The following is a 21,609-nucleotide window of genomic DNA, read 5'->3' on the forward strand; positions in this document are numbered from 1 at the left end:
AGCACAATTCCATGTGTCCTTTGCCTCAAATGCAGGAGTTGAGGGGGCAGAAAGGTTGCTCTGATCAGTTGCTTAAATGATCTCGTGGCTGGAGGAGGAAAAAGGCTTTTGGGAAGATGTTAGCCTGCTATATCTTCCTTCTAAAGTCAAACAGATTTTCTCCTAAAGAAAAACAAGTTCAGGGGCTGGTGCTGATCCTTAACACACATTATCTCACCTGGACAAGCCTCTGCTTTGAGGGGACCTCACCTGGCTTCAGTCCCTGGGCTAACAAACAAGTTTGGTGTTTGCAGCTCTTTCATTATCTTAACTTATTTTAGTGATGATTTTAGCTCTTTCATTATTTTATCTATTTCAGTGATGAAGACAGGGCAGTGCCATCATTCAGCCAGTCTTTAGTTTTTAGAAAAAGCCTGAAGAGCTTTTCCTGTAGGTGTTTCACCAGATGTGGATATAGATAAGCTCTACAGAAACATTCACAGAGGTATCACAGCATAACCCTTACACTCTCACATATCCTGGATACAGAATGGCTGTCAGTCTGTCCCAAGCCCAAGGCAGCAGTTCTTTATACAGAAGGAGAAATTCCAGCTGGCCCTGGAAATGTGTCCCAGCAAACCCAAGGAACTCAAGGATTTTTCTCACCAGAAGAAACATCCTTCCTTCCTTCCTTCCTTCCTTCCTTCCTTCCTTCCTTCCTTCCTTCCTTCCTTCCTTCCTTCCTTCCTTCCTTCCTTCCTTCCTTCCTTCCTTCCTTCCTTCCTTCCTTCCTTCCTTCCTTCCTTCCTTCCTTCCTTCCTCCCTTCCTCCCTTCCTCCCTTCCTCCCTTCCTCCCTTCCTCCCTTCCTCCCTTCCTCCCTCCCTTCCTTCCCTTCCTTCCCTTCCTTCCCTTCCTTCCCTTCCTTCCCTTCCTTCCCTTCCTTCCCTTCCTTCCCTTCCTTCCCTTCCTTCCCTTCCTTCCCTCCCTCCCTCTGCTCTTGTCTGTATGGACACGCTCAGTCCTTGCTGTTCCATCCTTTTTTCCTTTTGGCACATTGCAAAATTCTGGAATAAAGCAGTCACCACTTTACCTCTGTGTTGGGAAGCATTTTTCTGCTCAGTACCCACCAGAAATGTGTGGTACCTCTGTCCCTCCCTCTTCAGCCCACTGCACCCCCACAGTGATCTCTGGGCTCACAGAAATTCTGCTTTTTCTAACAGAAGCAGCATCCTTAATTCTACATTCCATAGTAAAGCAAATCACTTTAAAAATCCACTGTTTCTTCCCCCAGGCCTGCTTTGGGTAATTATGCCATAAGTTTGGTGCATTTCTTTCTTCAGTGTGAGAGCACTGCACTGGCACTGTGGAAGCAGTTTGTGACCTGCTTGTCACCAGTGCAGGTGCTTTATTACAGGGAGGAAATCTAGATGGGATTCATTTTGAAAATAAGGCACAGAAGGCCAATAAAAAATGAATGTTCAGTTAAATTTTTTGTTTTGTGGACTGAAATGTCTCTATGCTGCTCATGGCCCTCAGAACCTGCTGCAGGCCTTGTCCTGTGTTTTTGTTCAGCACCAATATTGCCATTTTTCCACCAAGGCAGCAAAAAATTAAGTTCTGAGAAATGTGAGCTCATCTGAAATGAAGCTTAAAACATTTTTCTTTGCTGCCTTGTCCCCACCCTCCCTGACACCCTCAGACAAGAGAGGGAGGAGTGGTTGTTTTCTTTATTCTTCTGAAGGAGCTGTCTGGGGCTCTCCTGATGTGGTGATTTGGGCTCCAGGTGTGGCTGTTGAGGTTCCCTGGTGGTGGGAAAGCCCCTGCTTGGGGCTGCTGGTGGAGTTTCAAATATTGCACCCACGGCAGTTTGGTTTTAATTCCAGACCTTCTCCACTTGCCCAAAATTCATTTAAACAATCTGCTGAAGCACATTGTTTCCCTCTACTCTTTGTTCTGCATGAGGGAGGTGGCCTTTATTTAAATCCTGCCCCTGGCCAAGAACATCCCTGGGCTTGTGGAAGGTGGAGTGTGCTGGGGCTGGAGCCCCTCTGTCCCTCTGGAGGTGCTGTGGGCACAGAGGCCACTCCAAAGCCACACAGGGGCTGCTCTGGCCTGTGGGGACAGCAGGGAGGGCTGGGCTGGAGCACAGGGTGGGGCTGTCCCAGCTGAGCTGCCAGACCTGGCTCAGGCTCACCCAGTCTGAGCAAACCCATGGGGTGCTGGGGCTCTGCACCCTTGGGCCCGGGCCAGCCTGGCAGAGGCAACAATTCCAGGGAGGAATGTGGGCAAGGAAAGGTGCTGAGCTCGGGGTTTTCCTGCTGGACCAGTGCAGGGAGTCCATCCTGCCACATGCCCTCTGTGCAGGGCACTCCCAGTGTGGCTGAGTCCTTTGGCACCACTGTCCCCATCCCAGGCCTGGGGGTGTTTTCCTGCCAGAGGATGGAGAAGCTCCACCAGGAGCTTCTGGGGCTCTTGGCCACATCTCCACATGCAGAACTTTATTGAGAATGATGCCTTGTGAAGGCTGACCTAGAACAGAGACTGGACAGAGGTAAAGAATAAAGCAGGGATTTATTAGGAGGCTTTATTTGGAGGTTTTTGGGCAGCACAAACCAAAATGGTCCCAAAATGCACGGCCGGGCACGGGGTCTGTCCCTGGGATCAGTTCTGCTCCATTTGCATCTTGCAGTTCATTGTCCCATTCCAGCTTTAGCCCCTGCAGTCCCATCCTTGTTTTTCTCTCTCCAGCCCACGGGGTTTGTGCTCTTGGGGCTGAGATTTGGATCATTTGTCCTTGGTGCCCAGCTGGAGCAGGAATTGTTTTGTCTCCCTGCTCTGTGCAGAGAGCTCACCATCCCCTCATATGAAGCTCAGACCCACACACTAAAGCAGCACAGAATCTGAAAAATAGAAAAGCTAAACCTGAGGCATCAAGAAGAGGGAATTGAAGCTCCTGCAGTTAACAAGAAGACAATCCAGGAGGGACACCAGACACAGCAAGTGACTCTCACAAAGTCCCCAAAGGACAGTCCTGTTACAGCTGCAGTAACTGAAATGTTCCCCAAGTGCTGCACAGCCTGAACTGTGATGCTCATCAAAGTCAATGGGAGTTAATAAAGTCAGGGGGGGTTCTGTTGTATCTCCTGACTCAGACTGAAGGAATGATTGCAGGCATTTTGGCCCCAGTGGTTGTTTGTCCATGCCCATGGAAGGAGCATTTGGGACTGGAGGAACCCTGCTCTGCTGCTCTAATCTTGTGCAGGCAGTGAGGGGAAACCAGAGCACCAAAGCTTCCTGCACATCTGCTGCCATGCCATGCCATGCCATGCCATGCCATGCCATGCCATGCCATGCCATGCCATGCCATGCCATCCCATCCCATCCCATCCCATGCCATCCCATGCCATGCCATCCCATCCCATGCCAGGCCATTTAACCCAAATGGTGTCAGCAGCCCCAGACATTCCCATTCCTTGCAGAGATGCAGGCAAGGCAGCAGGGACAGATTCTGAGGGTGTTTCTAAGCAAGACCAGGCTGCTTCTGCCACTGATGGGATGGGAGCAAACAGCAGCACAAGTGAGAAGCCAGGTGAGGTCCAGGACACTTGGGAATGGGATCTTCCCTCTGTGGGTGGTGGGGAAAGTCTTTCACAAAAGTTTTATTTCTTTTTTTTTTCAAGCTCTCACCATGGCAGCTGCGTATGTTCAGTTGAGCTGCTCAGTGCATGCTGGTCACTTTTCTTCAGAACATGCAGCTGTGGAATTAATTGTTGCTGTGGGGTTGTTCTGGAGAGAATGGACTGGCCCAGCCCTTGCCTTCCCACATCCCAGCAGGGCAGGGACAATTTCCAGGGAGCCTTGGGGACACTGGACCATGGAAAAGGAGGTTGAATGCAAATAGGGTGGCAGCCTTCACATTCCTTCAAGAGCTAAGGGGGTCTGACACATCTTTTTATGTCATGGATGTTTAAAGGGCCTTGGGGAGGACCACACCTCTATCAGAAAGGACAGTCCTAAAGGGCCAGGAGCTGGCTGTGCCTGTGAGCCAAAAGAGGAGATGGGGCTGCTTGGAACTAAGGAGAAAAGAAGAATTCCTGACTTTTGGAAGAACAGGGAGGCAATTTAGAACAACTACAAGGGTATGTTGTGGGGGTTATGCAGGGAGAAAAGAAGAAGGGGAAAAGCTCAACTTGAACTTATCTGGTTACTGCCATAGAAGACAATAAAAAATGTGGTTGCAAATACATCAGCAACAAGAGTAGGGCTAAGGAGAATCTCCCTCCTTTCTGGGATGTGGCTGGGGGCTGGTCTCTTTTCCCACCTATCAAGGGATAGGACAAGAGGAAATGGCCTCAGGTTGTGCCAGGGGAGGTTTAGGCTGGGTATTATGGAAAATGTCATTTTGTGGTGGTCAGGAATGGGAACAGCTGCTCAGGGCAGTGGTGGAGTCCCCATCCCTGGAGGGGTCTGAAAGAGGTGATGTGGCACTTGGGGACATTGGGATGGCCTTGGCAGAGCTGGGGAAGCTGGGCTGGGTGGCCTTGCAGGGCTTTTCCAGCCTAAATGGGTCTGAGGGAAAACCTGCTCAGAGCAGGGGTGACCCCTCTGGGCCCCCATTCCTCTCCTGACAGAGCAGGGGAGCCAGCAGGGAGCTCTGCAGGTGCTTTATGGCCCACAGGGTGATGGAGGGGTGGGGGTGTCCCCTTCTCCCCCCACTGCCCCCTCAGCTGGGCTCTCTGCAGGCTCAGACAGACAACTCTGAGCACCAAAACCAGAACTCATTGCCTTGGGCCCCCCTGCAGCCAAGGGCAGAGTGAACTCCCCTGCAGGGCCTGCTCAGAGCTCCCCAGCTCCCTCCAAAGTCATGAACAAACTCCAAGCAGCTCTTGGCTGTCTGTGCTCCAAGGCTGGGCTGCAGGGAGCCCCTGAGGCCCTCAGCTCTCACAGCTGGGCACATGGCTCAGCACACTGAAGCTTGGGCTCATTCCCATCTTTCTGACAGCCAGTTTGACTTGGTTTGGTTTTGGGGCTTTCCCCCCCTGCTGCTGTTCCTCCTTCCAGCCACACCCAGCCTGATGCTGCTGCTGTCCCCCCGTGGAGGGAGCTGCTGGCAGGACAGATGGACAGGTGGCTGCTCAATCATCTCACCAGAAACTCACCAGTTTTGCTCTCCAGGGCTGGATGGTGCCTCAGCCACAAAGAACCCATCCAGGTTGGATGGGCCTTGGAGAAAGCTGGTCCAGTGGAAGGGCCCCAGGAGATGATCTTTAAGGTCCTTTCCAACCCAACCATTTGGGGTCACTGGTCTCTCCTGACATGCTCTGGTGTCACCCAGAGCAACACCTGCTCAAGGAGCAGATTTTAGCACTGCTGGCTTGTGCAGCCTGGCAAAGCAGCCAGACTTTTCCAGTCTGTTATGAGCTGGACCAGTGAAAAATCCAGAGATTAAAGGCCTGGATTTGGCCCCTGATCTCCTGCATGAAAGAAGTTTGCAAACCTGCAGGGAAAACCCCAGAACTCCTGTGAACACAGATGTTCTGCTCAACCCAGTGGGATACACCTTGGGCAAGGGAAAGTAAATCCTGCAGGGAGAGTGAAGCTTGGAAAAGGAAAAAAGACTTGTCTGAAACAGAAGAAACAAGTGTGTGTGTATGGCAGAGAGAAGAGAGGGGAAGCAAATTAGATTTCTTTCTTTTATTATACAGGATTGTATGTACAAGGTCACCTCTCCCAAACAGCAGCAGCACAGTCAGTTCACAGCCAAGCCTGCAGCTCATCTCTCCAGGCCTGGAGAACAGCTCAGGAAAACTCAGTGCAGACCTTGCACAGGAACTGGGCAAGGGCAGGGCAAGCACGGGGCTCCCTCCAACCCCTCCTCAAGCAGCCCAAACTAAGAAATGCAAAGAAAACTTTGTGCTTCAAGAGCCAAGCGTGCTCCAGGATGGCCCCAGGGGCAGGGAAGTGTCACCCCTGGAGCTGCTTTCCCTTCACCCTTCCAAGAGATGCTGTGGATGAGGTTGGAGCACTCAGCACCACCCAGGTGTTGTGACTGGCCAGGGGGAAGGTGTGGACTCTGCTCTGGGTTCCAAGCACTGCTGTGTGTGTGGGACCTGGCGGGGAAGGGGCAGGCAGGACACACCAGGTGTGAGTAAAGTGCTGGGTGAGGTTCAGCCCCCGGGAAAACGGGAGGAGCCCAGGAAGGACAAAGGAGGAGAGAAAAACGGGAGGAGCCCAGGAAGGACAAAGGAGGAGAGAAAAACGGGAGGAGCCCAGGAAGGACAAAGGAGGAGAGAAAAATGGGAGGAGCTCAGGAAGGACAAAGGAGGAGAGAAAAACGGGAGGAGCCCAGGAAGGACAAAGGAGGAGAGAACGGGAGAGGCCTCCCGGCTGTGGGGGTCCCAGGAGGAGCCCTCTGCCCGCAGCAGGGGCAGGGCACAGCAGCTGGGGGCTGGGGAGGTGCTGCACAGCCACAGTGCCCAGGGCATTCCCTGTGCCCAGCCTCGGGCACGCTGTCACCACGGAGCTCAGGCAGGAGCAGGGAGGTCACACCACGCTCCTGACGTGCCCTGCCTGGGGCAGGAGGAGGTGTGGGCAGCCAGGGAGGGTCTCTGGCTCCAGGCTGTAGGAGTTGGGTGCTCCACATCCCTTCCAGGAGCAGCTGGTCCAAGGAAAGGGTCTCATCCACGGCCCTCACTCTGCTGAGGGTTGCTCAGCCCTGACACGGTGGAGAATGAGGACACCAAACCACTCAGGGTGGTGGTGCCTGCTTGCTCTCTCCAGCTTGGGATCACTGGATTTCCTGCAGCTTCCTCTCCCCTTCCCTCCTCAAGCAGCTTCCCAGAGCACAGCTCTATCACAGAGCTGCTCCAGCAGCGACTCCTTTGCACCTGGAGGTGACTGTGGACACACAGCAGCTGATGGGGCACAGAGAGGTGGCAGGAGGTGGCTGAGCTGGAGGACAGCTCCCCCACAGCCTCTGACCAACAGCACCTTCAGCACAAGAACACAAACTGTCCAGACTGACACACTTCTCTTCCCTCAGTAGGAAATGCTCTGGCTCTCACCTCACACAGGAAAAATGTCTTTATTGGGCTGGGCTGAGCTCTCTCTGCTCTCCTGCAAGCAGCTCTAGAACACCTCTGGCTGCCCTGGGGACACACCTACTCTCTGTGGTGGCTCTGGGCTGTGCAGAGCTCCTCTGCTGGCTGCAGAGCTCCAAATCCATGGCAGGGGTGGTGGGGATCTGCTGGGAGGATGAGTTTTCTTTGCCTTTGCTTTACAGATGGATGGAAGATGTTGGGCCATGTTTCTCCTTTGAATGCCAGGTAGAGATGACAGCAGCACTTCCATTCAGCTTGCCTTGCTCAACGTGCCAGGACAGGGTTCAGCCTCGTGCTTTCCTCTCACTGTTGCTCACAGCTGCAAGGAGAGAAGGGGGAGCTACAGCACTGTCCTTGAAGCCCAGAGATTTGTCACTCAGGAAAGGGGGTGAAGGGCTGGCCAGTGACCCAGCTGAGCAGCCAAGCTCCATGCTAGGAAAACACAGAGGATCAGTGGGAAAGAGCCTCTCCTGAAGCAGCAACCCCCCAGGCCCAAGAGGCACAGAAGGAGAGCTCTGGCTCCATCAGCAGCACGGGCTGTACCTGTTACTGTAGCCTGGCATCCTCCACGTCTGTGTAATGGCTGTTCTCCTGCAGGGAAAAGGGAACCACAAACAGTGAATCACCCTGTGTCCCTCCTGCCCTGCCTGGGACACTGGGACAGCTCCCATGTGGTCACCAGCTGGTCCCTGCTGTGGGAGAGCAGTGCCAGGGTGCTCATTGTGATGGATGAGCTACAGAACACACCTGGTATGGACACCTGGCAAAAACACCAATTTCCTCTGGCTCCTGATTCTGAAATGGCTCTGCCAAACAGACCTGGGGTGTGCAATTCCCTCCAGGGCTTGGAAGTAACAGAATCACAGACTCATTCAGATTGGAAAAGACTTCCAAGATCATCAAGTCCAACCATTAACCCAGCACATCCATGTTCACTTCCCAGCTGTTCCAATGCCTGACCACCCTTTCAGTGAAGAAATTTCCCTGATCTCCAGTCTAAACCTCTCCTGGCACAGTTTGAGGCCCTTTCCTCTCATCCTGTTTCTGTTGCCTGGAATTGCCCAGTGCTGCCAAGGTGCCTCAGTCCATGAAGGCAAATCAGTGTCCTGATTCTGCTGCTGAGCACAGGAACTGGTCCCAGTTTGCAGCAGAACTCATTATCCAGAATGGTAACACTCATCCAGCACTCCAAAGGCCACAATAATGGCCTTTATAATAGTAATGGTGCTGAACTGCTCCCCAAGCAGGTCTTTGGAAAGCACAGCATGTGTTTGGATGCCTTGATGGTCTTGGAATTGTTTTCCAGCCTTTATGGCTCTCAGTGGAATCTGCTCCTGGAGCTGCTGTGCAGAGCAGCAGCACTGGGGAATGGGGTGCTCACAGTGGTGTTCAACCTCCTGCACAGGGTGGGGATCTCAGGGATGGAAATGGATCCAGGAGTTCTCTGCAGGGCACACAAGGGGCTCCAGAGGGAAAGGAAAGGGAGCAGGCTGTGCCTGAGGCAGGGGAGGTGCCTTGCTCAGGGCAGGATCAGGGTGACACCCAGCTGGTGACCCCGTGGCAGGCACCCCCTGCACCCCACTGGGGCAGAGACCCCTGGGGAACCTGCACCCCCTGGAACTGGGGGAGGAGCAGGCATGGAGCAAGGAACAGAAGACTTTGGGACAGCACCCAGAGTAAGCTCTGACCCAGCTGAGCAGGGGAGGCTTTGTTCTGGTTCCTGATGGCCAAGAGCACCTGGTCAGGGATGTGAAGGTGAGAGAAGCCTTGGCTGCAGAGCCATGGGACTGTGAACACGAGCACCCCAGAGAAGTGACCCACACCAAGAGCAGGATCTGACCCCTGAACCTGAGAGAGCAGATTTGGGGTTGTTCAAGGATCTGCTTGGTAAAATCCCATCTGAGAGGTCCCTGGAGGCCAGGACATCCAGACCCCTCTGGTGTGAGACTTCAGTGGGCACCAGCACCAACCCCAAAAACTGTTTAGATGCAGTCGATCAAATTACCAAAACTGCATGAAACCAGAAGAAAATCTGACTGCAAATCAACCACAGTGTGCTGTAAATACCTGAACACATCAGGAGTCCTTTAGCTTTCCCTCCAGAAATCCCTCCCTCTGTGTGCAGGGATCTCCCCTTGAGCAGGGCCATCCCCCAAGACACCCCTCAGCTGACACCAGGCATTGATGGGCTGGCAGGTGACGGTTTTTGCACACATGTGACATTTAATACACAACAATCTTTGTGTCCCCTACTAAATGTAGTAAATAGTAGTGACCACCAATCCAGCTGCACTTACTCTGAGTTTTCCATATCCAAATTTATGGCTCAGATCTCAATAAACTCCCTCAGCTCTGTCTGAGTGACCTCTGGCTCTTCTCCTGCCACCCCCCTGCCCCTCAGAGCCAAAGGGGTTTAGGGACCCCACGTGGGTGCCATGTCCATGGTGACAGCCACACTGGGGTGTGGGATAAAGGAGTCACTCCAGGACCTGGGGGGACCTCAGGGCTGCTCAGTGCTGTGAGCTCTGCTGAGCTCCCTGCACACACTGCCCTGCCCAGCCAGAGCACTCGGGAGCCTGTCTGAGGCTGCCAGGGAACATTTCTGGTCTCGATGCCACATCAGGACCAGGGAGCTCCAGAAAATAGAGATGTGAGCTGAAACAGTCATCTTTTTCTTCTCCTCTTAATGAGGACCAGCTCTTCCCAAACCACTGCCAGCAGGTGTCTCTCCAGTGTTTTCTTACCCCTGCAAAGGCAGAGAAGTGCACATTTTTTGTTGACAGGCTGTGTGCTTCTTTATCATCATTAACATCAGCAAGTTTCCCTCTAATGTCTACCATCTGTTTGCCCTGATGTAATTCAAGCCTGGCCTTCCTTTTCCTGGCACAGCTTGTGCCTTTCTTCTTCCCAGTGCCTGGAGTGACCTCTCCCCTCCAGCAGGGCTGAGGGACTCCAGCCATGAGGCCCCAGACCTGCAACAGCTCAAGGACCCTGTGCAGAGCCCTCACCCAGGGTGGCTCCAGCAGGACAGGGCAGGAGAGCCCAACCCAGCTGGGAGTGTTTGGAGCTGGAGCAGTTTAAGGCTGTGGATGTACAGTGTGGGCACCCAGGGATGGGGGTGAGGAAGAGGAGAGGGATGCTCAGCTTTATCCTCACTTCTGCTGCCACCAGTGCTGGGGTGGGGAGGGACTGGAGCTATTCTGGGGCCACTCAGGGCAGGTCATGTCCTTCTACCCTGCTGCCCTCAGCCTGCATCTGGAGCTGATCCTGTTCTCAGCAGGGTTTTGGTTTGACAAATGGCAGTGCTGCCAGTGTTACCACAGTGCCAGTTCTGTACCCAAACACTGGGCTCCCATCCAAATGCACACATTTGTCTCTGGGCTCACCAGGAACGCCCCTGTTTGGGGCAGGACTAGGAGCAGTGGGGCTGCTGTGTCCCCACACATGGCTGGGGTCAGACCCTGGCCTGTGCCATGGCACAAGTGCCTCTGGAGAGGGACTCTGGACAAGGGCCTGGAGGGACAGGACAAGGGGAAGGGCTTCATATTGCCAGGGCAGGGACAGATGGGATATTGGGAAGGAATTTCTCCCTGTGAGGGTGGGCAGGCCCTGGCACAGGGTGCCCAGAGCAGCTGGGGCTGCCCCTGGATCCCTGGCAGTGCCCAAGGCCAGGCTGGACAGGGCTGGGAGCAGCCTGGGACAGTGGAAGGTGTCCCTGCCATGGCAGGGGGTGGAATGAGAAGTTCTCTAAGGTTCCTTCCAATCCAAACCCTCCTGTGTCTCCATGAACATCTGATCAGCGGCAGGGGCACTGCAAACGCAGCTCATCTAACCCAGCCTGTCCTTGTGGTGTGTTTGAATCCATCTAAGAATCACTTGGGAGAAGAGTGGATTGGTTTAAACCACTCCTAGCTGTGAAAGCAAGGATAAATGTCTCCATTTCAAGAGCCAACCATGTTTCTTCAGCACCTCCACACGTGTTTGCATGTGCAGTGCTTCTGCAGGCTTGGAAGAACAAGTTGTGACAACAATCACATTTAAATACTGCAATTTCTTTGGAGGATGGAAAAACTACTTTTCCTGGGGATGTGGCAAGTTCCAGTAAAGCTGTGCCCCCCTCCTTTGCTGCAGGGATGCATTGCCCAAGCTCCCTTACCAGTTCATCTTCACACTCCTCCCGTGCCAGCCCCTCCTCCTCGCCCTCGTCCCCGTTGAGCGGCTCCTCCGCGGTGGCCTCGGCCTCGGAGGCCGTGTCCTCCTGGGACACCTCACTCTTGCTGCTCTCCACCTTCTTCCGGGCCTCTGTGGGGACACAGCCACCTCAGGGATGGGGACAGGGACAGACTGACCCTGGGGCAGGGATGGGAACAGGGACAGACTGACCCTGGGGCGGGAATGGGGAATGGGGACAGACTGACCCTGGGTTGGGGATGGGGAATGGGGACAGACTGACCCTGGAATGGGGATGGGAACAGGGACAGACTGACCCTGGGGCAGGGATGGGAACAGGGACAGACTGACCCTGGGGTGGGGTTGGGAACAGGGACAGACTGACCCTGGGCAGGGATGGGAACAGGGACAGACTGACCCTGGAATGGGGATGGGAACAGGGACAGACTGACCCTGGAATGGGGATGGGAACAGGGACAGACTGACCCTGGGGCAGGGATGGGAACAGGGACAGACTGACCCTGGGGTGGGGTTGGGAACAGGGACAGACTGACCCTGGGCAGGGATGGGAACAGGGACAGACTGACCCTGGAATGGGGATGGGAACAGGGACAGACTGACCCTGGAATGGGGATGGGAACAGGGACAGACTGACCCTGGGGCAGGGATGGGAACAGGGACAGACTGACCCTGGGCCGGGGATGGGAACAGGGACAGAGTGACCCTGGAATGGGGATGGGGACAGGGACAGACTGACCCTGGGTTGGGGATGAGACAGGGACAGACTGACCCTGGGTTGGGGATGGGAACAGGGACAGACTGACCCTGGGGCAGGGATGGGAACAGGGACAGACTGACCCTGGAATGGGGATTGGAACAGGGACAGACTGACCCTGGAATGGGGATTGGAACAGGGACAGACTGACCCTGGGCAGGGATGGGAACATGGACAGACTGACCCTGGAATGGGGATGGGGACAGGGACAGACTGACCCTGGAATGGGGATGGGGACAGGGACAGACTGACCCTGGGTTGGGGATGGGAACAGGGACAGACTGACCCTGGGCCAGGGATGGGAACAGGGACAGACTGACCCTGGGGCAGGGATGGGGACAGGGACAGACTGACCCTGGGGCAGGGATGGGAACAGGGACAGACTGACCCTGGAATGGGGATAGGGACAGGGACAGACTGACCCTGGAATGGGGATGGGAACAGGGACAGACTGACCCTGGGCAGGGATGGGAACAGGGACAGACTGACCCTGGGGTGGGGATGGGAAATGGGACAGACTGACCCTGGGGTGGGGATGGGAACAGGGACAGACTGACCCTGGGCCAGGGATGGGAACAGGGACAGACTGACCCTGAGGCAGGGATGGGGACAGGGACAGACTGACCCTGGGTTGGGGATGGGAACAGGGACAGACTGACCCTGCATTGGGGATGGGAACAGGGACAGACTGACCCTGGGGCAGGGATGGGAACAGGGACAGACTGACCCTGGAATGGGGATGGGAACAGGGACAGAGTGACCCTGGAATGGGGATGGGAACAGGGACAGACTGACCCTGGGTTGGGGATGAGACAGGGACAGACTGACCCTGGGTTGGGGATGGGAACAGGGACAGACTGACCCTGGGCCAGGGATGGGAACAGGGACAGACTGACCCTGAGGCAGGGATGGGGACAGGGACAGACTGACCCTGGGGCAGGGATGGGAACAGGGACAGAGTGACCATGGGGCAGGGATGGGAACAGGGACAGACTGACCCTGGAATGGGGATAGGGACAGGGACAGACTGACCCTGGAATGGGGATGGGAACAGGGACAGACTGACCCTGGGGCAGGGATGGGAAATGGGGCCACAGACTGACCCCAAATCAGGGCTGGCAACTGGGGCCACAGGCTGACACTGAGTCAGGGATGGCAACAGGGGCCACAGGCTGACCCCTGGGCCAGGGCTGTTAATGGGGACCACAGCCTGACCCTGGGTAAGAGAGCCCACATCCACTGGGATGGGGGGAAATAATAATGGTGGGAATGCTTCCTGCCATGGGGAGTTCTGCTAATTTTGAGGAGGCAGCCTGGGACATCATGGAGAGGGCAGAGAAGGTTCTACATCCCCCAGCAGGATGGTGGGAGCCAGGGATAGGGATAAGCATAGGACAAGATAGGGATGGGGATAGGGATAGTATAGGGACAGGGACAAGGATAAGATAGGGATAGGGATTGGATAGGGGGGATAGGGATGGGAATAAGAATAGGATATGGATTGGGACAGGGATATGGATGGGATGGCAATAGGAAAAGAGATAGGAAAGGGGTAGTGTAGAGTAAGAGGATATGGGTAGGACATGGGTAGGACATGGGATAGGATGGGATAGGAAAGGGATAGGAGAGGATAAAATAGAAAAAGGATAGGAAATGAATAGGAAAGCAATGGGAAAGAAAAAGAATAGAATAATGATAGCATATGACAGAGTAAAATAAAATAGTAGAACAAAAAATGCAAACTAAAAAAATACAAGCTAAAAAAAAGGACAAAAGAAAAAAAAATCTCATCACTTTAACCCCCAACGCCACAATTTCAGGAATTTTGGTGTGTAATTTTGGCCTGTGATTCTACCCTGGAACCTGGGGGTTGACACTTCCCTGTCAGAGCCTGGAGGAATGTGTGATGCCCAAGGCCAGCCCCGAGGCATCCCCACCCCCACTGACCTGCAGACAGCTTCTGCTCCTCAGCAATCTGCTCCAGCCGGCCCAGGAGAGCATCGATGTTGGATTTGATCTGTGTCAGCTCCGTTTTGATTGTCTGCAGCTCGCTGCTCTTCACTGGGGGGAGGAAGGAAGGACAGGAAGGCACTCAGCGCCCTGCAGAGCAGCCCCACCCCACACCCTGCCCAGGGCAGCTCCCTGAACAGGCAGGAAAAGCAGGAGAAGCCCAGGCTGGGAATGGCAGGGAAGCTGCCCCCAAAAGAGCCCGGGGTGCTGTGTCCAGGCAGGCTGCAGAGGCTGACCTTGGCACGCTCAGGCTGTACCTGCACTACAGCTCCTCCAGAACTTTACACTCACGTTTACACTAAAAATTTGGAAAGCAAATCAAATCGTATCAAATTGGATCTTTAACCTTCTTGAAACAGCCCTGGAACCCCAAGGAGAAGAGCTCCTGGGTTCTGTGAAATTGGATTTTTACGTTAATTTTAAACACACGGGAAGAAATCAGTCTAAAACTTTAAAAACGTTTCTCCCTATCACCTCATATATAAGAATCACACCTTTTGGTACAATTACACTTCTGGCTGGCAGCCTTTCTAAATCCAGTAACGTGGCTGCCAGCAGGAATGTTCTTAGTTTATAAAGTTCAAGCCTGAGCCTTTTTGTGGCTGGAGTAGAACATATAAGCAGTTGTATCCCACAATATTCTTTGACCAGTGTGCAAAATGCATATTTTATGATTGGCTTTTCACAAATATTAAAATGAATTTTATATGGGTTATGTTATAAAGTTATGCTGTATAAATTTTCTTAAGTAGTATGTTAAATATAGTTTTAGGCTATAGCATAAGGTTAAAATAGAAACTATGCTCTGTAGGATACTTTTTTTAAAGAAAGGACTTGCACTGAGATAGGAGTCACAGCACACCTCAATCTTTCAGAGAAAGAGAATTTATTGCCCTCTTATCAGAAGAAATGAACTTCTTCCTGCCTTGCTCAGCCCTGAAGATACTGTCAGGATTAAGAGGAAGAAGCTGATGATGACCAGACAGAATCCTGTGTTTGAATGGAATTTATGCATCATGGATGAGGTGTATGAATATGCAACAGGTTATTGTTTTTAAGGGTTAATCCTCTGTTAACGTGGCTCCTTTTTCGGGCTTATTTTGCCCAGAAAAGGTACCTGGACTGTCCATAACTCTTTGTTTCTATTGTCTCATATTGTCCTAAATCCAAATTGTCCAAAATCTTTATTACTCTAATTAGATTGCTATCTTTATAACCATTTAATTACTGTTAAACTTTTAACATTTTAAAACCAAGTGACTGGCGTTTTTCACACCCAGCACACCGATCCCTGTCTCATCGCCTTCCCCAGGCACAGCTCCACAGCTGGGGCTGCTGTTCCCAGCTGTTCTGAGGTGGTTTTGGGAGCTCATTATTCTATTCTATTTCTTTCCCATTGCTTTCCTATTCATTTCCTATCCTTTTTCTATTTTATCCTCTCCTATATTGTCCTAAATCCAAATTGTCCAAAATCTTTATTACTCTAATTAGATTGCTATTTTTATAACCATTTAATTACTGTTAAACTTTTAACATTTTAAAACCAAGTGACTGGCGTTTTTCACACCCAGCACACCAATCCCCGTCTCATCGCCTTCCCCAGGCGCAGCTCCACAGCTGGGGCTGCTGTTCCCAGCTGTTCTGAGGTGGTTTTGGGAGCTCCCCATGAAGCCTGAGCCTTTCAGTGGCTGGAGCAGAGTAAGTACATAAGCACAGTACCCCACAATAAATTTGGATATTTTGACCAGCACACCAAATCCTCGTCTCGTTGTTGACACCGTGCCTTCCCCAGGTGCGTCCCCACAGCTGGGGCTGCTGTTCACAGCTGTTCTGAGGTGGTTTGGGGAGCTCCCCATGAAGCCCGAGCCTTGTAGTGGCTGGAGTAGAATATATAAGCAGTTGTACCCCACAATAAATTCGGATTCTTTGACCAGCACACCGAATCCCCGTCTCATCGCCTTCCCCAGGTGCACCCCCGCAGCGGGGTTACTGTTCCCAGCCGTTCTGAGGTGTTTTGGAGCTCGCCACGCTGTCCCCAGCCCTGGCCCACACTCACACTTGATCTTGGCCGAGCTGTTGGCGATGGCCGACCTGGCGAACAGCTTGACGGGCAGCGAGGCCTTGACGCGCCGCACCAGCGGGATGGAGACGCGCGGCCGCTTCACCGGCACCACCCGCGGCACCGGCGACACCCGGCCCCGGTACTCGAAAATCCTGAGGGGAAACGAGGGGAGGGGAGGCGGCTGCGGCTGCGGCAGCCCTGCCGAGCGGCGCCCCGGCCCGAGCCCCGCAGCCATCCCGGGGATTGGGGCCGTGGGATGGCACCCAACAGGCTGGGCTGGACACCCTGACCCTAAATCCCTCCTGCACCCAAACCCCTCCTTGCCCCCCAACCCCTCCCACTCTCAAATCCTTCCTGCCCCTAAATTGGCCCTGCACCCAAATCCCTCCTTCCCCTAAATCGCCCCTGCAGCTTGCACCCTAACCCCTCCTGCCCCTAAATCCCTCCAGCTCCAAAACCTCTCCTGCCCCTAATTCCCTCCTTACACCCAAACCCCTCCTGCCCCTAAATCCCTCCAGCTCCCAAACCTCTCCTGCCCCTAATTCCCTCCTTACACCCAAACCCCTCCTTGCACCCCAACTTCTCCTGCCCCCAAATCGCCCCTGCACCCAAACCCCTCCTGCCCCTAAATCGCCCCTTACCCCAAATCGCTCCTGCCCCTAAATCGCCCCTGCACCCAAACCCCTCCTTCCCCCAAACCCCTCCTGTCCCTAAATCGCCCCTACATCTAAACCCCTCCTGCTCTCAAATCCCTCCTGCCCCCAAATCCCTCCCACTCCCAAATCCTTCCTGCACCCAAACCCCTCCTGCCCCCTGAGAGGAATGGCAGATTTGTCTTTCCAAACAAGCTGTGGGTCTGCTGGTAGATAAAACCAGCACTGGGAGATAAAAGAAACAATGGGAAGGACTGCACTGATTGATGAATGGAAAAAGTTATTTGCCTTTACAAATAAACTGTAGGTTTGCTGATAAATGAAATTGGATATTGAAAGATGAAAGCAACAATGGGGAAGAAAACCCCCTAAATTTTATAAGAATTAAAAATTAAAAGGGAGGGTTATACATTAGAGGGAAATCTTTGGTATCAGGTGTTTCAGTCTGTACTCCCAAGTACCTCTGCCAATGGGGAGAGAAGGGAAATGTGGCTGGAAATTGGGATAAAAAGGAGGCTGAGTCCTCCAAAAATTAGAGAGACCCCAGAGGAATGCCCCATGGCCTCTCCTTTTATTGGAATAAAGAAAAAGGACTCCTCTGTCTCCTTTTTGGACATAAACCTCTGATGTTTGTGGATTAATTTTCCTAACACCCCAAATCCCTTCTGCCCCCAAATCCCTCCCATGCCCATCCCACAGAGCCCCTCGGGCTGGGGTCTCACCTGTCGTAGAAGTCGTCTCTGTAATAGTCATAGTCGAAGTCGTAGCCACTGCAGAGACAGTCAGGGGTTAATTAGTGCTGGTAATTCATTATTGCTGCTCCCTCACTGCCTGCTGGGCCATCGAGGATAAATAAATGGACCCGGGGCTTGAGGGACCCTCCTGGCTGCAGGGAGGAAGACTGGGGGGCTGAAGGCAGAGGAGGGTGCTGTTGGCAGAGGGTGTTAACCTGCTTATCTCGAGGAGGAGCAAGAAGATGTGTGTGGAGAAAAGTCGGGACAAAGGGGATATTTATGGGGATATTTATTGATTTAAACCTCTCCCCTCCCAGGCAGACAATGCCCACGTCCTATTTTCTTAAGCTTGAGGTGCATTTTAACCCAAAGTAGGAGCATTCCCTGGACACCCAGGAACACTTTCCCCCTTGCTGCAGCTGGTTTTTCACCAGGCAGCACAAACCAGGGGGTTTGACCCCACACACTGCGAGCAGCTGCCCCAGCTGAACACAGCACCCTGCCCTGGTGTGCTGAGCTCATTAACGCTCAATTAACACTCAATTAACGTTTAAGTCAGACGTGATGCTGGTGGTCTCCTCTCTGCTCTGAACAAACAGAATGCAGCCCCAAAAAGCAAAGCCTGTCCCGCCTCCTGGAAATGGCTGAAGAGACTGAGATGGGTGGGGAGAGGGAAGGGCTGAGCGGAGGGACAGGGGACAGGATGGCAGGGTGGCCCCCAGGAGTGCAGCCGAGAGTTCATCTGGGCTCCTGCACCTCTGACAGAAGAGGCAACAACAACGAGTGTGTGGCTGGGGTGGCTGGTGGGAAGCGTGGCTTGGACCAGGGATTCCAGGAGGTCTGTCCTGCCTGCTGTGGCACTGAGCTTCCCTGCCAGTGCTCAGTTTCAGTAACTGCCTGTGTGAAAAGTGCATCTTACACGGCTCTACGCCGATATTTACTATATGTACTATGTTGTATTGATTAGTAGTGCTGTATTAACATTTTAATGGTATGGTAAATGTAGTTTTGTAGTTAAAAGGTAACTTCTGTGGTTAAAATAGGAACTATGTATGTGGGATTTTTTTTAAGAAAGAAATGAGGTACTTGCACCAGATAGCATCACAGCACACCTCAATCTTTCAGAGAAAGAGAATTTATTGCTCCATTATCAGAAGAAATGAACTTCTTCCCACCTTGCTCAGCCATGAAGACACCGTTAGGATTCAGAGGAAGAAGCTGACACTGCCCAGACAGAATCCTGTGTTTGAATGGAATTTATCCATCATCTATGAGGTGTATGAATATGCAACAGGCTGTTGCTTTTAAGGGTTAATCCTTTGTTAACATGGGTCCTTTTTGGGCTTATTTTGCCCAGAAAGAGGTACCTGGACTGTCCATAACTCTTTGTTTCTATTGTCTCATATTGTCCTAAATTCTAATTGTCCAAAATCTTTATTACTCTAATTAGATTGCTATTTTTATAACCATTTAATTACTATTAAACTTAAAAATATTTAAGACCAAGTGATTGGTGTTTTTCACAGGCTGGTTTCTGAAAGATGATTTTTCCACCCTCCTTGGGTTCCCCAGGTGCCTGTGGCAGCATCTGGAGACCCAACCTGTGCCCAGGGGGGACCTGAGCATGGCTGGAGACACCAGAGCTGCTTTGGGGCCAAAGAGTTGGTGCCAGGGTGAAGTTCAAGGAGGTGGCACCTCCTGCCCCAGTCATGCCCTGCCCTGGGGACTTCAGTGAGGAGATATTCCATAAATGCCTTATCCCTGAGCAGCTGCTGCCTGTGCCATTCCATGGGATGGGCACTGCAGGGTCTCACTGCTGAGCAAGGAGATGATGGGAGATGTGACTGTGGAGGTGTGATCACCACAACCCTCCCAGATTCCACTGCATGGTGGAAAAGAACCTTTTCTGACAGATGAATTCCAGATTCTTTTCAGGCCCTCCCCATCTGACCTGAGTTGTGGCCAACATTCCTGCTGGGCTCAGAGGAGACAGGAACATCCCACAGCCTCTGTCCCAACCTCTGCCTCATCTGTGTTTATTTATTCTCTCTGGATTGAAAGGGAAAGATAATTCCTCCCAGGGCAGCTGCTGCTGGAATGAACCCAGCTGTTTGTGGGGCTGAGGGGATGGAGATCACAGAATGAGGCACTTCCATGGAGCTTTTCATGATGGCTAACTGGATTTTTGTTCTAACCCAAGGTGAAACCTGGAGATACAAAAACCCTCCAAGAAAATAGCTCCCCTCAGCCTGCCAATTCACTTTGATCACTGAGGATGTTTGACTCCAGGTCTGTTTGAATCCAATAAATACAAAATACCATCAAAAATAGGAAGCCATTTGAAAGGAAAATTGAAGTAGGATGCTTCTACGCTGTTACACTCTCCCTCTTCAATTTTTTCCCCCTCCTTAGATGCAACTCAAATGAAATTGCTGCAATTTTGTAATATTTTCAATCCTGACAGGCTCTGGTGGAGTGCTTCTGGCTCTCTCCAGCACAGCCAGTGTTGTCCCCAGTCCCAGGCAAGAGGGGCCAGTGGGATCTCCCAGTGGGATGAAGCAGAGCCTTCATCCACAGCACACCCTCCCTCTGATACCTTGGGGTTTAAGTTTTTCTGTTCTATTTTGGTGTGCAGCTTTCAGCTTTATATTAATGTTACTGGGATCTTTTTACAAACAATCCTATCCCAGCTGGAGACTCAAGGACAATCTCTGCAAACTTCAGGCCCAAAGCATCAACAAGGTGAGGAGAGTGGTCAAGCAAGCAAGGAGGATGAAACTTCATCATTGGAAGCTGTTAATTGGGCAATTCACTCCTGTATGCAAATGGACTAAAACTCATAAAACTGTGAGACCTCATGGCCAAGCTCTCTTGCTGCCATCTTGGAGCCATCCAGGTACTGCCAGGTGTGGCCTTTGAAGGCCCATCAATAAATCTCCACTTTATTGCTCTGAACTCCATCCAGCCCCTGTTCCAGCTCCTTGAGGCATCACCTCCATGAGGAGCTGCTCCTGCTGGGCAGCTCTCTGTGGCTTGGAGACCATGAGGCAGCTTTGGAGCATTTGTTCATAAAGAACACAAAGCCTGGGGCTGTTGGGCAAAATTCTGAGACACCTAAATTCCTTTTTCCTGACCCCAATTTACACTCCTGGTCTGAGCCAGCTTCTCCTCCCTGGCAGAAGCCTTTGCTCCCTGGCAGAGCTGTGGGATCAGCACGTGGGGATGGAGAGGAGCTGCAGCTCCAGCCCCAGCACACAGCACACAGCACACAGCACACAGCACACAGCACACAGCACACAGCAGAGCCCTGCTGCTGCCAGCACTGTCCTGGGCACAGCCTGGCACCTGGGAACAAGGGATGCAGCCCTTAGTGGGGTGGGCACCTCCATCTCCAGCACTGACCCTGCCCTGAGGCGTTCAGGCACCTCTGCCCTGCTCCTGGGCTTGGCTCCAGCACCAATGGGATGAAGCTCAGCCTCAAATATCTGCAGATCCCACCTGGAGAAGGTTGGAGAAGAGCTGGAGAAGGACAGAGATGCCCAAGAGCCCAGGTGAAGCCTCTTCCCAGGGCAGTCAATCTGCTGGGTGAAATGCCAGTGAACCCTGCTGATGTTACTGCCCTGTGTTATTCCCTGTTTCCAGAGGGGTGTGGAGCAGAGCTGGCCATGCCTGTGTTCTCCTGGTGGGAATCACTCCTGGCACATCTGCAGGGCATTCCCAGGGGCACTGAGGGGGTCACACCATGCCTGCACTGCAGGGCAGGGGCCCCAGAGCATCTCTGGGTGCAAAGCCCAAGGGTGAGGGGTTCTCCTGCCCTGGCACTGGATCTTTAAGGGATTGGAGACACTTCCACCCTTTCAAAAGGAATTGGGGGCATAATTATCCCAGGGAGCTGGTCCTGACCTCCCAAAACATGAACCCGGCCTCTGCAGGGCTGCTTGGATTCCTGTTGACTGTGGGGCAGGCCTCAAGGGATGCAGGGGGCTGGAATGAGGGATTTGGGCAGCCTGTGGCTGTGTGACCCTGCTCTAACACACCAGTCACTCACAGCTGAACAGATGATGCCAGGGAGGCAGGGCTGGATGGTTTTAGCAGCACCCCTGGAATCCCCTAGCAGCATCCCTC

The 21,609-nt window shown here is 52.9% G+C and overlaps 1 protein-coding gene across 6 annotated transcripts in view; it reads right to left on the reverse strand.

The window, feature by feature from the left end:
• Window positions 1-5,659: 5,659 nt before the first annotated feature.
• RALY (RALY heterogeneous nuclear ribonucleoprotein) overlaps window positions 5,660-21,609 on the reverse strand; it is a 154,977-nt gene continuing 139,027 nt past the window's right edge. For 4 of the 6 annotated variants that reach the window (XM_077187307.1, XM_077187309.1, XM_077187308.1 and 1 more), the window contains 6 exons: window positions 17,473-17,520; window positions 16,092-16,249; window positions 13,973-14,086; window positions 11,237-11,382; window positions 7,624-7,671; window positions 5,660-7,399 (listed from right to left, as the gene is read on the reverse strand). In XM_077187307.1, the coding sequence (XP_077043422.1) occupies window positions 7,627-7,671; window positions 11,237-11,382; window positions 13,973-14,086; window positions 16,092-16,249; window positions 17,473-17,520 (511 nt within the window). In that variant the 3' untranslated portion in view covers window positions 5,660-7,399; window positions 7,624-7,626. Of the gene's footprint in view, window positions 7,403-7,623; window positions 7,672-11,236; window positions 11,383-13,085; window positions 13,370-13,972; window positions 14,087-16,091; window positions 16,250-17,472; window positions 17,521-21,609 lie in introns of those variants that run through there. The other 2 variants (XM_054644332.2, XM_077187310.1) reach the window with 2 other exon arrangements.

Source organism: Agelaius phoeniceus, chromosome 17 (assembly GCF_051311805.1).
Source record: "Agelaius phoeniceus isolate bAgePho1 chromosome 17, bAgePho1.hap1, whole genome shotgun sequence".
NCBI lineage: Eukaryota > Metazoa > Chordata > Aves > Passeriformes > Icteridae > Agelaius > Agelaius phoeniceus.